Raw genomic sequence first — 13975 nt, forward strand, 5'->3', positions numbered from 1 at the left:
ATGAAGAGAGAGGGAAAGCAAGAGAGAGAGAGAGAGAGAGAGAGAGAGAGAGAGAGAGAGAGAGAGAGACAGAGAAAGAGAGAGAGAGAGAAAGAGAGAGAGCGAAAGAGAGAAAGAGAGAGAGAGAGAGAAGAGAGCCAGAGAGATTTTGAGCCCCGCCCAGCAAATTACGACGCGTATGCCTTTGTCTATTGTAGTTTTTACACGATTTTTCTTATTCCATATACGATATTTGGATATAATCTTTTTCGATTTTTAATGTATTTCGTTGCTTCTGTCAAATTAGTCTCCAAATCTGTCATGAGCCCCGGACCCCCTCCTTCAAGATCTTTTTCAAACTACGAAAAAACTGTGTTGATAGTTTTATAATTTATGTACTTACCAATTTGTTTTAGATTAAGCCATCCTTTGTTCATCTTTTTTCTTCTGGTCATTTTTATGTAGTTCTCTTAGCTGACAAACTCCAATTAAAGACAAGTTGACAGTTAAACGCAAGCATTACCCGTCTAGCCTGAGGTGTTTCCATTCAGCGGGTGTAAGGTGGGGTAATGTAATACAGTAGAAACAGAGTAAAAATTAAATTTAATTTATAAATATATATATAATTAATTAATTGAACTGGAAAGCTGAAAAGTTTGGATTAAAGTAAATAAAAAAAGAGATAAAGTTTGAAGTTAATTTTGACTTTTTCGCTTTTATCCATGCCGTGCAAGAGTCCAAAATATAAAAACATAAAAACGATTGTGGAGGAATAAATTAAAAGAATCTAGAATTTTCAATCCGGCCAATTAATTTCAATTTTTTTTTTTGAATTTATAGTACTTTCGATTGCTTCAAATTTTCCATTTCTTAGGCTCCAGACCTTTTTTAAAAAAAGCTACCAGGTTTCACATTAGATTTTTTTTTTCTATTTCCTAGGAATTAAATAAAAAAAAAACAAGGCCAAATTTTAGATCCTTGTCCAAAGATCACTTGTGCAAAATTTCATTGTGCTGGTATGCTGGGTCAGAGAACAACATCTCTTTTCATAGCATAGGAAAATTAACATTGCAATGAATTTAGCGACATTCACCTTAAAGGTGTTGATAATTTATCTGTTAGTGATTTCTTTCAGTTTAAACATTATTCCCCCGCATGACAGAACTCATTAAAATTGTATCAGAAAGGAGTTTTAAGAAAGGTTGGACAGGGTTCTTTTCAATGATCAGTTTTAATCAGCACCCCTAAGATGTGTTTTATGAATTTGTCTCTTTGTGTGCTTGCTTATTTTTGTAATGTGTTCAGTCCAAGGAGTTTCTTTGATATTATGGTGCTAATCAATACCCAGGTGTCCAATTCTGGGTTATTGTTTATTTCTATTGAGACAAACCTATTGCTTAATGAAAAAAATGTATCTGTTTATCTTTGAAACCTCATAAATTGGGATTGAGCAAAGTCGTAGTGCTGAAAATACTTTTCTTGTACTTCACATAAGCAGAAGATCTATTTTGCAAGGTTTCACTTTTGTAAACAAAAAAATTTAAAGGTCACCAAAGGTCAGCACCATCTAGGGAAAGATTGGGTGGATGTATATACATCAAAATACCTTTCCATGACATATTTTAGTCAATTAATCCTTTCCTGAAAGTTTCATTTTCCAAACCTAACCACTTTCTAAGAAAGCAAAAAGTAGCTTGTTAGTAAAATTCTAGTTTAGCTACTTTTCACTATCTTGGAAATGGGTTAGGTTAGGAAAATGAGACTTTCAGGGATGGGTCTGCAGGCTAAAATGTCCTGGGAAGATATTTTGAAGTACCCACCTCTACTCCTCTCTCTAGAGGACCCTGAAAATTGCCTACATGACATGTCTACACCTATGGAACTTTGACAAAACAACATTTTACCTTAATTTCCTGTTTAAGCATTTAGTTTAAGCTATTAGTGTCACTCTTGTTTAAACCCATTTAGTGTACACCCATAAATTGAATTGACTCTGACAAAATCATATTTGCATTTTACAGGGGTTTGTGTCAAAATGTGTCACCTTAAGTTACCTTAATTTCCAGTTATCAGTTTCTTTTCTCTGGCTTTAGTTCTGAAAATGCAATTCCTATTATCTGAGCAGAATTTTAAGCCATATCAATGTTACAGTCAAAATGTGTTAACTACAATTATTCTGCATATTATGAAGTAAGAATTATACAATTATTCTGCATATTATGATGTAAGAATTATTGTTTTTAACCCTTTTGTATAGCCAAAAATGACAGGAAAATTTAACATCTTTAAGGGCCCATAAAAGGCTTGAAATTGAATTCCCAAGGAAAATGATTATTATATTCTGAATAATCAAGTCATGTTCATCTAATTTATAGCTCAGTAATGAAAATATATCCAAATTTACTGTTCCTTTTTTGTCTGTATATACAAGGTTCTATAAATGATATAGAGACAACACTACTTGATGCCTTTTTAAGCCCATTCCAAATATGATAATCAATTTACTCAGAAATGCACCCCTATCCTGATGGTCCCATATATCTAAAAACTGAAAAAAAAACACTAAAACAATGAAATCCTTGCTTTACAATTAAAGGATGTTTTTATTAATCACATTATGAGGTTACCTTCTATTATATTATACTTTTAAGATTGTTTCAAATCATATGTTGGTGAACTGTATGCTCAATCACACACAAGATAAATCACAGACTGGAAAGATATCAGGTTTAATGTAGGAGCTATAATGTATGACAGCATTGGTGTAACCAAAAAATACATTATTAGGGCTATAAGTGGTACCATTAAGAGTGGGGGGGGGGTGCTGACAAGTGAATTGATCATTATATTTGTAAAGAGCATAAAGAAGGAATTGAGCAGTGTTATCACATTATCTCTATGTCTGTTATAAAATCTTGTATGTATTGGCTAATTTTTTATGCTCTTTCTAAATATAATAATAATTTTCCTAGCAAATGCATCCCATCCCTTCTGATGTTCTTTATAAACTGTAGCCCTAATTAAAATATTTCTGTTGTTTTGTGTTTTTTTTGCTTCTTTTTTTTGTGAACAGGTTCCTTGACACATCAAAACTGTTAATTCTATATCTGATCTGTTGGTTATTCAATGTTAATTAATAAAAATTCTATAAATAACGACAAGATTGATAGTAAACATGATGGTGTGATTAGTAAAAACATGTTGCTGCATGTCATAAAGTAAGGATTTTGTTGTTTAGCTTTTTTTCTTTTTTTTAATATACAAACTTGTATCCTAGGACTATATATGGGATCATTATGGGGTTGATTGTATTCTCAAGGAAAATAACTATCATATTTAGAAAGAGCATAAAAAGATGTGTTTTTTAATTTTTGATTTGCTATGAAATTGTGTATAGTGATCTATAATTGTGCATCAGGTATTATTACCTTAAATCATACTTGCCATCAGTAGGATGAGTAGTTGCCAGTCCATCAAGATGGTTGGTGTGCCAACTGATCAGATGAATCCCAAACCACCTGCAATGGCTTGCTGCACTACTCCTTGTCAAATAAGGGTATGACTGAATTGATCAGGTAGAAGAGACCAGATCCTGGTCTAACAAGTTCCATAGACTCATCACCCAATTAGAAAAGAATTTGCTATGCAACCTTGTGTTCTTGAAACACAAGGAAAGAATTTGCTTGTGCCAATTAGAATTTGCTGCCAATTAGAAAAGAATTTGCTATGCAACCATGCTTCTTGAAAAGTTTTTGATTGTGTCTTCTTGTTCTTGAAGAATTATCCAGTTGAAAAATGTTTGGAATAAGTTTTTCATGGTTGAGCAGCCTTAGTGGCAATAAGCCAGTGTGGGTAAATTTAATTTTTCTAAATGTGAGGGGTAAGGGATGTCATTGAGTCCTCTGATGCATTTAGTTGTACACCTGAAGTGATTGTAGAGTTTCTGGTCTGATTTATTAATTCGGTTGGCAATGCAGGTACCAAACTCTAGCTTGGGTCAAATTAAACCTTTGAAAAAGCTTGGAAACATCTGAGGGGTAATATCTACTGAAAGTTCTCTCAACTATACCAAGAGTCTGACTAGCCTTTGCAGCAGCAGTCTCAGTATGTAAATTAAATTTTAACTCTTTGTCAACTAATGTACCCAAGTCTTGTGTTGCTTAGCTACCAACAATGGGCTGGCTAATTCCATGCATTGACTCCAATGGGTGTTGTTGTCTTTTTTTTACCAAAGTGGATTGCTTTGCATTTCTGGATATTGCACTCCAGCTCCCAGGTCTCCACCAAACCAGCAAGTAAGTCCAAGTGTGCTTGTATGGCTTGTCTTATCTGGACTCCAATAGAACTAATTACTTTCAGTTGACTGAGCCAGTTACTTTTGAATTGCCTGGATTAAGGCTTATTTTAGTTTTGATGTTTGAAGGTACATCATTAATGAAGATATTGAATAGAGTCAAGGACAGGATTTTGCCTTGAGGCACTCCACTTCTTACTTCCACAGCATTCAAAATAAATGTTTTCCTGTTTTTCCTAAACACCTTTGCTAGTTGTTTCCTATTGCTCAGACACAAGACATCAACCAGTCAGTAGTTTTTGTGCTAATTACAATAGCTTTTAGTCTTATACCCAGTCTTCTGTGGAACACCTCATCAAAAGCTTTTGTAAAGTCCAGAAAAATAATGTGTACTGGGAAACCCTTGTTTGTAACTTTAGTGACATATTCATATGCATCAACAAGATTATTTGGTATCAACTGAAGTGGAACAGAAACTATGCTGGCACAGGGACAACAGGTTACCTTAAATCAGATGCTGAATGACTGCAGAGTTAACTGTAGGCTAATTTCAAGTATTTTTCCAACAGCAGAGGTAATACTGATGGGCTGCTAGTTGACATCTGATCTCTTTTGCCACCTTTGTGTACTGGTGTGATATATACTATTTTCCAATCCATGGGTATACACTTCGAATACTGAGACTTCTGGAAAAGCCAGGTAAATGGAAGAGACAGCTCAACATGTCCCTCTTTTAGAAGTTGAGGGTGTATGCCATCTGGACCAAATGCTTTATTTGATTTCAGGTTTTTAAGATATTTTCCAGGTCTGCTGTACTGATAGTAATGGGTGACATTGTGAAGGAGTGGCGTGTCATTGTGTTGGCAGGGGGAGGGGTTACACGTGCCTGAAAGATCCCATTTGAATGCCATAGTTCTCTAGCTCTCAATGAGGTTTCAAATAAATATGGAAAGAAGTGTTTGTGTGTGTGGGGAAGAGGTAGGAATTAATTATTCATATCTCTTTATTTAGACGGTATTATACCTCTCTTTTTATTGCACAATAATATTTGTGACATTTATTTTGAATATTCATTTAACTAAACTGGTTTACTTCATATTCTGTAAGATTATATGCTGTGATTTACAAGTGCGCCAAAGCTATTACAAAGAAGGGGTGGTGAGCATTGTGTAGGCAGGCGGAGGTGTTAGATGACTTTGAGAGTGAATTATATACAGATTAATTTAGAATAACTTTTAGAAAGAAGACTTTGAATTGAAATCAAGTATTTTGCAGGCATCAAGACCTGGTTAATTGTAGAAAAAGTTAGAAAAATGATATTTCAGTAATGAATCCAGGGCAAAAAAAAAATACTCTAGGCAGGTATTGCCAAGCTTCTGTGGTAACTCTTTTCTGATTTCTAAGCCTTAGAAATTTGCCTACTTGACAGGTCTATGACTATTGAAATTTTGACAAAACAATATTTTTCCTTAATTTTCAGCTATCAGTTCCTTTTTCTTGGGCTTTAGTTCTGAAAATGCAATTCCAGTTATTTGAGTAGAATTTCAAGTAATACCAATGTTTTTTTCAAAATTTAGGAAATGTATTTGCATATATTTAATGTCTTAAAAATTGAGATTGGGCAAAGTTATGGAGCTGAAAACGATTTTGTTGTACTTCATTTAAGCATAAGATTTATTTTAAAAGGTTTTATTTTTAAAACACGAATTTTTAAAGGTCATCAAATGTCAAGACTCTCTAGAGGGTGAAGGAGTGGAGATAAGTACTTCAAAATACCTCCCTGGGACATACTTTGGTAAAATCCTGCTTGTGCTACTTTTGGCTCTCTTGGAAATAGGTTAGGTTAGAAAAAAAAAACTTTCAGGGAAGGCTCTACAGGCTAAAAGTATGTCCAAAGCAGGTATTTGGAAGTACCTACCTCCACCTTTTCCCCATCTAGAAAGTCTTGACCTTTGATGACCTTTAAAAATCTTTGTGTTATAAAAGTGAAGCCTTGCAAAATAGATCTTCTGCTTAAATCAAGTACAACAAAATTGTTTCCAGCTTCACAACATTGCTCAATCCTAATTTATAATGTTTTAAAGATATGCAAATGCATTTCCTAAATTTTGAAACAAAAAACATTGATATGGCTTAAAATTCTGCTCAGATAATAGGAATTGCATTTTCAGAACTAAAGCCAGAGAAAAGAAACTGATAACTGGAAATTAAGGTAAATTAAGGTGACACATTTTGACACAAACCCCTGTAAAATGCAAATATGATTTTGTCAGAGGCTAACCACTAAACAAGTAGGCTACTGAAATAGAGAAGAAGCAGATATCAGTAGATAGCATCTTTCTAGGTTACAATTTAGGCTATGACTTCATTCCACTAATGCTACCCCTTTCCAAAATAGGCCTAGCAAAAAAAAAACTCATCTAGAACCTCAGCTTACTGGAAAATCTTGCAGCAAGGCTAACTTAGAACTAATTACTGTTTATTTAAATGTCACCTCAATGGCTTTAACAGGTTCATGTAAATTTGCGTCTTCCATTTATACAAACAAGTCCTTCAGAAGTTAGCTGAATTAAAAAATATCCCATGTACAAAGTACAAATATATATGAGAGGAAAAGAAGAAGATTAATTACAATTGGTCAGCCTGAAATAATTCCTTTTGGGTGCATGCCAAACAGTATTTCAGATATTATATGACTTTCCATTAGAAAAAAAATCTTTCTTTTATCAGAAAAAAGGAGTTTAATAAAAACTATTTAAAAGACGGATTAAAAATGGCATCCTGCTAAAGGTCTCTGTACACGTACCTGATTTCGGGAACTATTAAAGTCACCACTCACCCTTCGTTCCCACATGCTGCGGATTGCGGAAAATCGTTGCGGATTTGCAGATTCCGCAAAGATTTTTTTGCGATATTGCGGAAAAACGCAAATCCGCATGCGTTGAAATTTTTCAATACTTACGGAAAAATCCATGCGGATTAGCAACTGAAGAATAATTGATATTTATAAAAATAGAACTGTTGAAAAATTGATAATATCAATTCGATTTCAAGAATTGCTCTTCAATAAAAGTCACAAAGACCACCATAACAAGATTCAGATGGTCAAGTCGTGGGAGCAAGCTTCCAGGGAGACTGAACTATCAGGTAGGCTAAACAGTAAACACAGCTTGGACATATTCATTGCTTTAACTTTTTATTTGATAGTTTTAATTTTTGATTTGTTTGCTTCTTTTTTTGCTAAAGGTGGAGATAAGGCTAGCTATCCCTTCAGTGGAGGGTGCAGAGTCCCTGCCAACGGAAGCAGCATGTAGCCTACAATATATCCTGGTCCTACTAGACAGTATCTGTGCAGTAACTCTTGGCTAGAACTCAGAGACCATTTGAATTACCATTATTCCACGCCTATCTACCTTATTCTGTCCTAGGATGGATGGATGGTATATTATCTATCAACTAGTGAAATGACATCATTTTTATACTTTTTTGAAAAAGGCTTATGCCAGCTTTTTTCACACATCCTAGATGTTTTTATTTCTTTTTCTTTAGTTATTTATTCAATATTTGCACTTTTTGTTTTTTTGCTTCTTCTTTGTTAAAGGTGCAGATTAGGCTAGCTATCCCTGTTGTGTAGTGTGCAGAAACCCCTGCCATTAGAACCACAATTTAGCCTACAATATATCCTGCTCCTACTGGACAGAATCTATGCATCTTACAGCCCAATTGATTGGATAATACACAGTAAATAAGTTTTCTTTTTGGTGGTAGCTAATCTACATCCTTACCCTTTTCATCATGCTAAACAAGCATATAATAGTGCATAATATATCCCTTAATGGTGTTTGGAACTTGCTTTCAGTATTTGCCTCAATGAATTAATTTTTGAAAAGTTGCTAGCATTCTCCTAATGCAAGTATGCACTGATTCAATCCTGCTCCAGGAGTTACAAAACCTGAACTGAAGCATTATTAGATTTCACAGTTAGAATTCATATTCACTGGCAAAATATTATATATTTTATTTTCCTTTGATGGTTGAAAGCCCAATTGATTGGATAATACACAGTAAATAAGTTTTCTTTTTGGTGGTAGCTAATCAACATCTTTACCGTTTTCATCATGCTAAACAAGTATATAATAGTAGATAATATATCCCTTAATGAAGTTTGGAACTTGCTTTCACTATTTGCCATAATGAATTAATTTTTAAAAGTTGCTAGCATTCTCCTAATGCAAGTATGCACTAATTCAATCCTGCTCTAGGAGTTACAATACCTGAACTAAAGCATTATTAGATTTCAAAGTTAAAATTCATATTCACTGGCAAAATATTACATATTTTTATTTTCCTTTGATGGTTGAATTCATTGAGTCTATTTTCTCTTTTTATTTATTTTTTTCTGTCTATGTTGTGTAGCTTAAGAGTTTTTCAATATATTAATTCATTCACTTCAGTGAAGTTAGTCATTCTTTCAGCTATGATTCATTTTGAGATTCCAACATGTCTCAACACCCAAACTTTGTACTTTTATAAAAGCTTACCTTTTAGTTATTAAATAGTTGACATTACTCATTTACCCCCACTATAGAGTGGTTCATTCTAATAGAGAGCCGTACTAATTTTGTACTTCAGGCTTAATTCAACAACTTCAAATGCAACATGCTAAACATTAAATTTTTAATTTGTTTAAGTTCAACAATTGAAAACATTTAATCTACCCCAACCTTTCAGTTAACTTCAAATTATGTTATGGTCTTACGGTTATTTAATGATGATAATTCTGATTTCTTTTTTCAATCCCCACTGAATGGGTATTGACAGTTAAATATATATATATATATATATATATATATATATATATATATATATATATATATATATATATATAGTGATATTTTCTCCTTAAAGTCTTAATAATTTTTAATTTTTTGAAGTTCAACAATTGAAAACATTTAATCTACCCCAACCTTTCTGTTAACTTCAAATTATGTTTTGGTCTTGAGGTTGTTTAATGATGATAATCATGATTGTTTTTTTTTCATTGACCTGTACAAATTACCTCACTATAGTAAATTCAAGCAATCTTTGTTACAGTGGTTCAAGTTCTTCAGCATATGCGGAACCAAAGAAACCGAGTTATAAGAAGAAAAAATGGAGGTTTTGGAAGATCCGTTAGAAAAACTGATGTCGGAGCAAACAAAGAATACCCAAAATCCAAATTATGCATTTGACATGTATGTCAGTAATGAACTGAAGCAACTCGACAGAAAAAAACTCCCTGGCAAAATTGAAAATTCAACAGGTGTTATATGACTTGGCAACAACGGACATGGTGCAGACCTGATTTTGTTTTTTTTTTATGTTTTTTACTATGATTTAACAAAGAGACAAGTTTTTAATTTTCTTTTCTTGTTTGACGAAAGGTAGAGTCAGTAGAACATTCACTTGGAAAACTATTCTCAGAGAAGACCAAAAACAGTATAAGTCTGTTTAATTTTTCACAAATTGATGAAAATATGGTTATAAGTACTGTTATTTCTCTTGTGATTTTTTTATCTGGAACTTCCCAAGAAATGGTCACTTTGCCAAAATAGCTGTCCATCATGGGAATTGAAATATTCTTGAAATTTTATTCGAGTCTCATTAGCCAGGAGCGTGTGATTATTGGACACTTGCTGGTTCAAATGGCTGCTCCATAAAGAAGGCTCTGAATACCCTCCACTGGCCCGGTATAATTTCTCTGTTTCCTTGAATAGTGCCAGTAAGGCTTGAATTACAGTAATCGGAGCTCTCGGCTACTAGATAGTTATGAAGGCATACACATGCCATGGTTATGATCTTAACCGTCTCTAATCTACTATCTATTGCCTGTAAAATATTCTCCAGCGAGCAGCTAACACTCCAAATGCATTCTCAACGCTCATTCTAGCCCTCAATAATCTGTAATTAAAAATTCTCTTAGAGCGTGATAAATCGTGTTAATTTCCTCGGAAAGGTCTCATTAAATTATTTCTTAATGGAAAAGCCTGATCCCCAACAAATACAGGTGATAAACTATGGGTTCCAATGACTTTTTGTGGGGGTAATTCTATTGTGCTTTCTAGAATGTTTTTTTCCAAATGAACTGTTTGAGAACAACCCAGAATCACTAGCACTTCCTTCTGCACCGATATCCACAACTATGAACTTGTATGTTGCATCAGCAACAGCTAGAAGAACAATACTGAAGAAACTTTTATAGTTATAGAACACTGAGCCTGAGTTTGTTGGACATTTAATTATTATATGTTTGCCATCTATGGAACCCATGCAGTTCGGAAAGTTCCACCTTCCTTCAAAAGCTCTTGAAATTTGTTCAAAGTCTTCAATAGTAGGGGCCTTCATCACAATGGATTGCAAGGTTTCTCATATAGCTTTAACAATTTCAGCTATTATTTTAGATACAGTGGACCTACCAATAAAATACTGAAAAGATAGCGAACGTTTGCTATCTCCAGTGGCTAAATATCTAAGTGTGAGAGTTAATCTTTCCTCTCCACCAATACTTCTTCTCCATCTTGTGTCCTTTTTTTATATTTTATCTCTAACAAGCTGGAATATATACTGAAACTGATTTGGCATCATTCGCATATAATCAAAATACCACTGAGAATCCTGTTTTCTTAGATTCTCAATAAGAATAACACATGCCCCAGAATTCTCTCTTTTATGAAGGACAGGTCTCAACCACCATTGACGTTCTGGCTTTGACTCTCTTAGCTAAAAAAAAGGGGGGGTGGTTGAATTAAATATTTGAAAATAAATAGTACAAACGTTTATTGGTCATTTAATTGGGGCTTAGGTGCTGCCCATTCCATCTTTTTAGACAAAAATAATCGCCTGACACAAATTTTTTTTTACTTTGTTTTTTCTCGTCTAAAATTGTAGTTACTGTATCTACTGTGAAGGGGACTATTCTGTCCCAGCTTTTTGACGAATATTTGTTTGTTTTATCAAACAATTCATGGTAACGAATTGTAAGGAAGGATCGAAGTATTTCAGGAGTCGTTTTTAAGTGATTTGAACAAAAAGTCAAACTTTAGCATAAAAATAGAAGCATATCAGAGGGCTGGAACCCCTTCCTTAATAGAAGAGGGTTGCCCTCCCCAATAATCCTTTTCGTTTTAAGATTTGATGTTTCTCCCTACTTTTAGTTGAAAAAAAACTCATTTTTAAATTTAATTCTTAATAGAATTATGGTGAAAAATAATGGCTGTTTTTTGGTTTGTTTAATGATTTTGTATATATACTTTTACCATTTAGCTGTAATATTAAGAAATCCTAAAAAATAAAGAGAATTGCTAGTTGTTGATGCAGTATAATCCATACACAGAAAATTTTGTTTTTCTATGTTTTTCTTTTTAATATGCGACCCGCCTCATTTGCGAAGTACTTTCTGTTCGTTTTAAGATTTAATATTGCTCCTTACTTTCAGTTGAAAAAGCTTGTTTTTTTTATACAATTCTATATGCAATAATGGTTGAAAACCATTTGGTAATTTTGCTTAATAAACCATAACTGCAATATTTGTTGGTATACATTACAAAATAATTATTATAAATTAAAGAGAATTACTACTGGGGATGCACTGTCATCCATATAAGAAAAACTTAGTGTTCCATGTTTTAGTGTCGTCTGAGCACTACGGTCTATGTCATCCACAAAACAATTTCTAAAAAGGGAGAGGAAGGACCCAGGGACCTCGATTTCAAAAGGCCTTTATGCAAGATAGACTGTTTTCTTATGGGCATAGACAGTCTTGGGAGAAAGTTAATCAAAATAGTGAAATATGTTACCCTTCTTCTTCTTCTGCGAAGCAAAACAAGGGCAGTAGCAGCTGCAGTTGGAGATAGAATCATTCTACAAAGAATCTAAAAATAACTTGTTTAGCTTGGACTTATTCCGCATGCGATTTTTCCGCATTCAAAATGCGTTTTTCCGGAAAATATTCTGCGATTTTTCCGCAAAGAGAATGCGGATATCGCATTTCGTTTTTCCGCAATCCGCAGCATGTGGGAACGAAGGGTCAGCTGGGTTTTTTGGTACCACTTTGGGTGGCGATATAGTGTTAATTTTGTATAAAAAGTGTCATTTTCCAAAAATTTGCCGCTCGCGAAGCTTCGCGTCACTCGCGCTTATATTGACAAGCTTTTTAAATTGAAAATATTGGCCAATCCGCTTGGTATCAGCCCCGCGTGGTTTCCTGCATCTTTAAATTCTCCAACATGAAATTTCGGATCAATTGCCATTTATCAACTATAAAAAAAAATTTGATTTTACTTAGTCAGTTCTGATTTCCGGCTTTGCGCACTTTGACTATTGTCAACTTTCCAGGCCCCTCCTAAAAACTCGATAAAACACAAATGGTGCTTACTGTATAAAATAGGAACTCGTCCCACAGAATACTTTCTTCTCTTATTTTCTGAGCGGTCTTTGTTCATAGCGTGAAAAAGGAACAGAAAAAGAAAGGAGGAAAAACATTTAGTTATTTTCTTTTGAGAAAACAAAAAAAAGGACAGCATTGCTTGTCTATATTGAAAGTTTTTCATCCAGTTTTTCCATAAAATGGACTATTTGGATTATTACAGTACATTTAGGTGCTTGAAGCTTTTCTTTTCTCCGAAAATGCTGAAGAGAATGCCAGGAACATAGATCGTCGCTATTGATAACCCTATGATAAACACAACTATTAAGCCCAGTCTTAATTGATGTAACAAGGGTGTTAAGGATTTTATGGCTTAGGAAGCTTATTCACAGATTATGGAGGGTAGATTTCGCCTTGTCTTAATTACAGTGTAAGACGATTAAGAGTGTAACAGCGAGAAATTCAAAAATAAAAAATGTGGGCTAGCAGAAGTTTCTTTGACTTTTGCAGCTCTTACTTCTGCAGCTGCGTTATTGCTTTTGCACGAGGAGGGCCAAAGGACGCAAACTGAAGAGCGTCCCCGAACCCGCAAAAGAAAATTAGTCTTTGGGTACAACCAAAGGTCAAACCATAGTCAGTATTTCAACTGGTTTGCTGAGGTTCATGCAGACCATGAACCTTATAATTAGTGAGCTTAAATGTAAAAGGAGAAATTTGAGGAGCTGTTTGCCAAAATTGCTGATCATTCCCTTATGAAAAAAAAAGAATTCAAATTTCAAGACCAATTTCTCCTGGGAAAAGGCTGGCATTGGTTTTGAGGTAAATACTTCCAATATTTAGTGATTTTCTCAAGTTTATAAAGCTAAATCCATCCATATTATAATACAGACTTGTAGCTCTTGTATTACCTACTTTTACATCACTGACTCTCCGTACTTTCAATTGTGATTTAGCCTAAATTTTATCCCTCAAATATGAAATTCTGACAAAGGTGCCACAGGAAAAATAGCATAACCTCAACTAAGGCAAGCCTTCACTCCCATAGGTTTTTTTTATGTTCAGCATAAAAGTAAAACTATAACGGGGTTCTAGCCCTAGAGTTTGACTCTAGAAGCACTAATGCACAGTTGCTTCCCATTAGAAATAGGCTGCTGTACTTGGATGGTAGAAAATGCCTATATTATATTCCTACTTATAAAGAAAATCAGCAATATCAAAAATATAGATACTTTTGATCAAATCAAAATTTGAGCAAAAGTCAGAAAATATAAATATTGTCTGTAGTTCACTTTGTTTTG

General features: G+C 34.0%; 1 protein-coding gene and 1 long non-coding RNA gene across 2 annotated transcripts in view; one reads left to right on the plus strand and one right to left on the minus strand.

The window, feature by feature from the left end:
* Positions 1–6848, minus strand: part of LOC148948418 (uncharacterized) — a 49934-nt gene extending 43086 nt beyond the window's left edge. Inside the window, exon 1 of the mRNA XM_089094351.1 lies at positions 6768–6848. Within this exon, the coding sequence (XP_088950477.1) occupies positions 6768–6809 (42 nt within the window). The 5' untranslated portion in view covers positions 6810–6848. The remainder of the gene's footprint in view (positions 1–6767) is intronic.
* Positions 6849–7330: 482 nt separating this feature from the next.
* LOC148948419 (uncharacterized) lies at positions 7331–9554 on the plus strand. The gene is made up of 2 exons (XR_016142245.1): positions 7331–7420; positions 9368–9554. It is a non-coding gene; the product is annotated as an uncharacterized LOC148948419 (long non-coding RNA).
* The last annotated feature ends 4421 nt before the right edge of the window (positions 9555–13975 follow it).

Source organism: Artemia sp. Qi Xiang Cuo, chromosome 9 (genome assembly GCF_049724085.1).
Source record: "Artemia sp. Qi Xiang Cuo chromosome 9, ASM4972408v1, whole genome shotgun sequence".
Lineage (NCBI taxonomy): Eukaryota > Metazoa > Arthropoda > Branchiopoda > Anostraca > Artemiidae > Artemia > Artemia sp. Qi Xiang Cuo.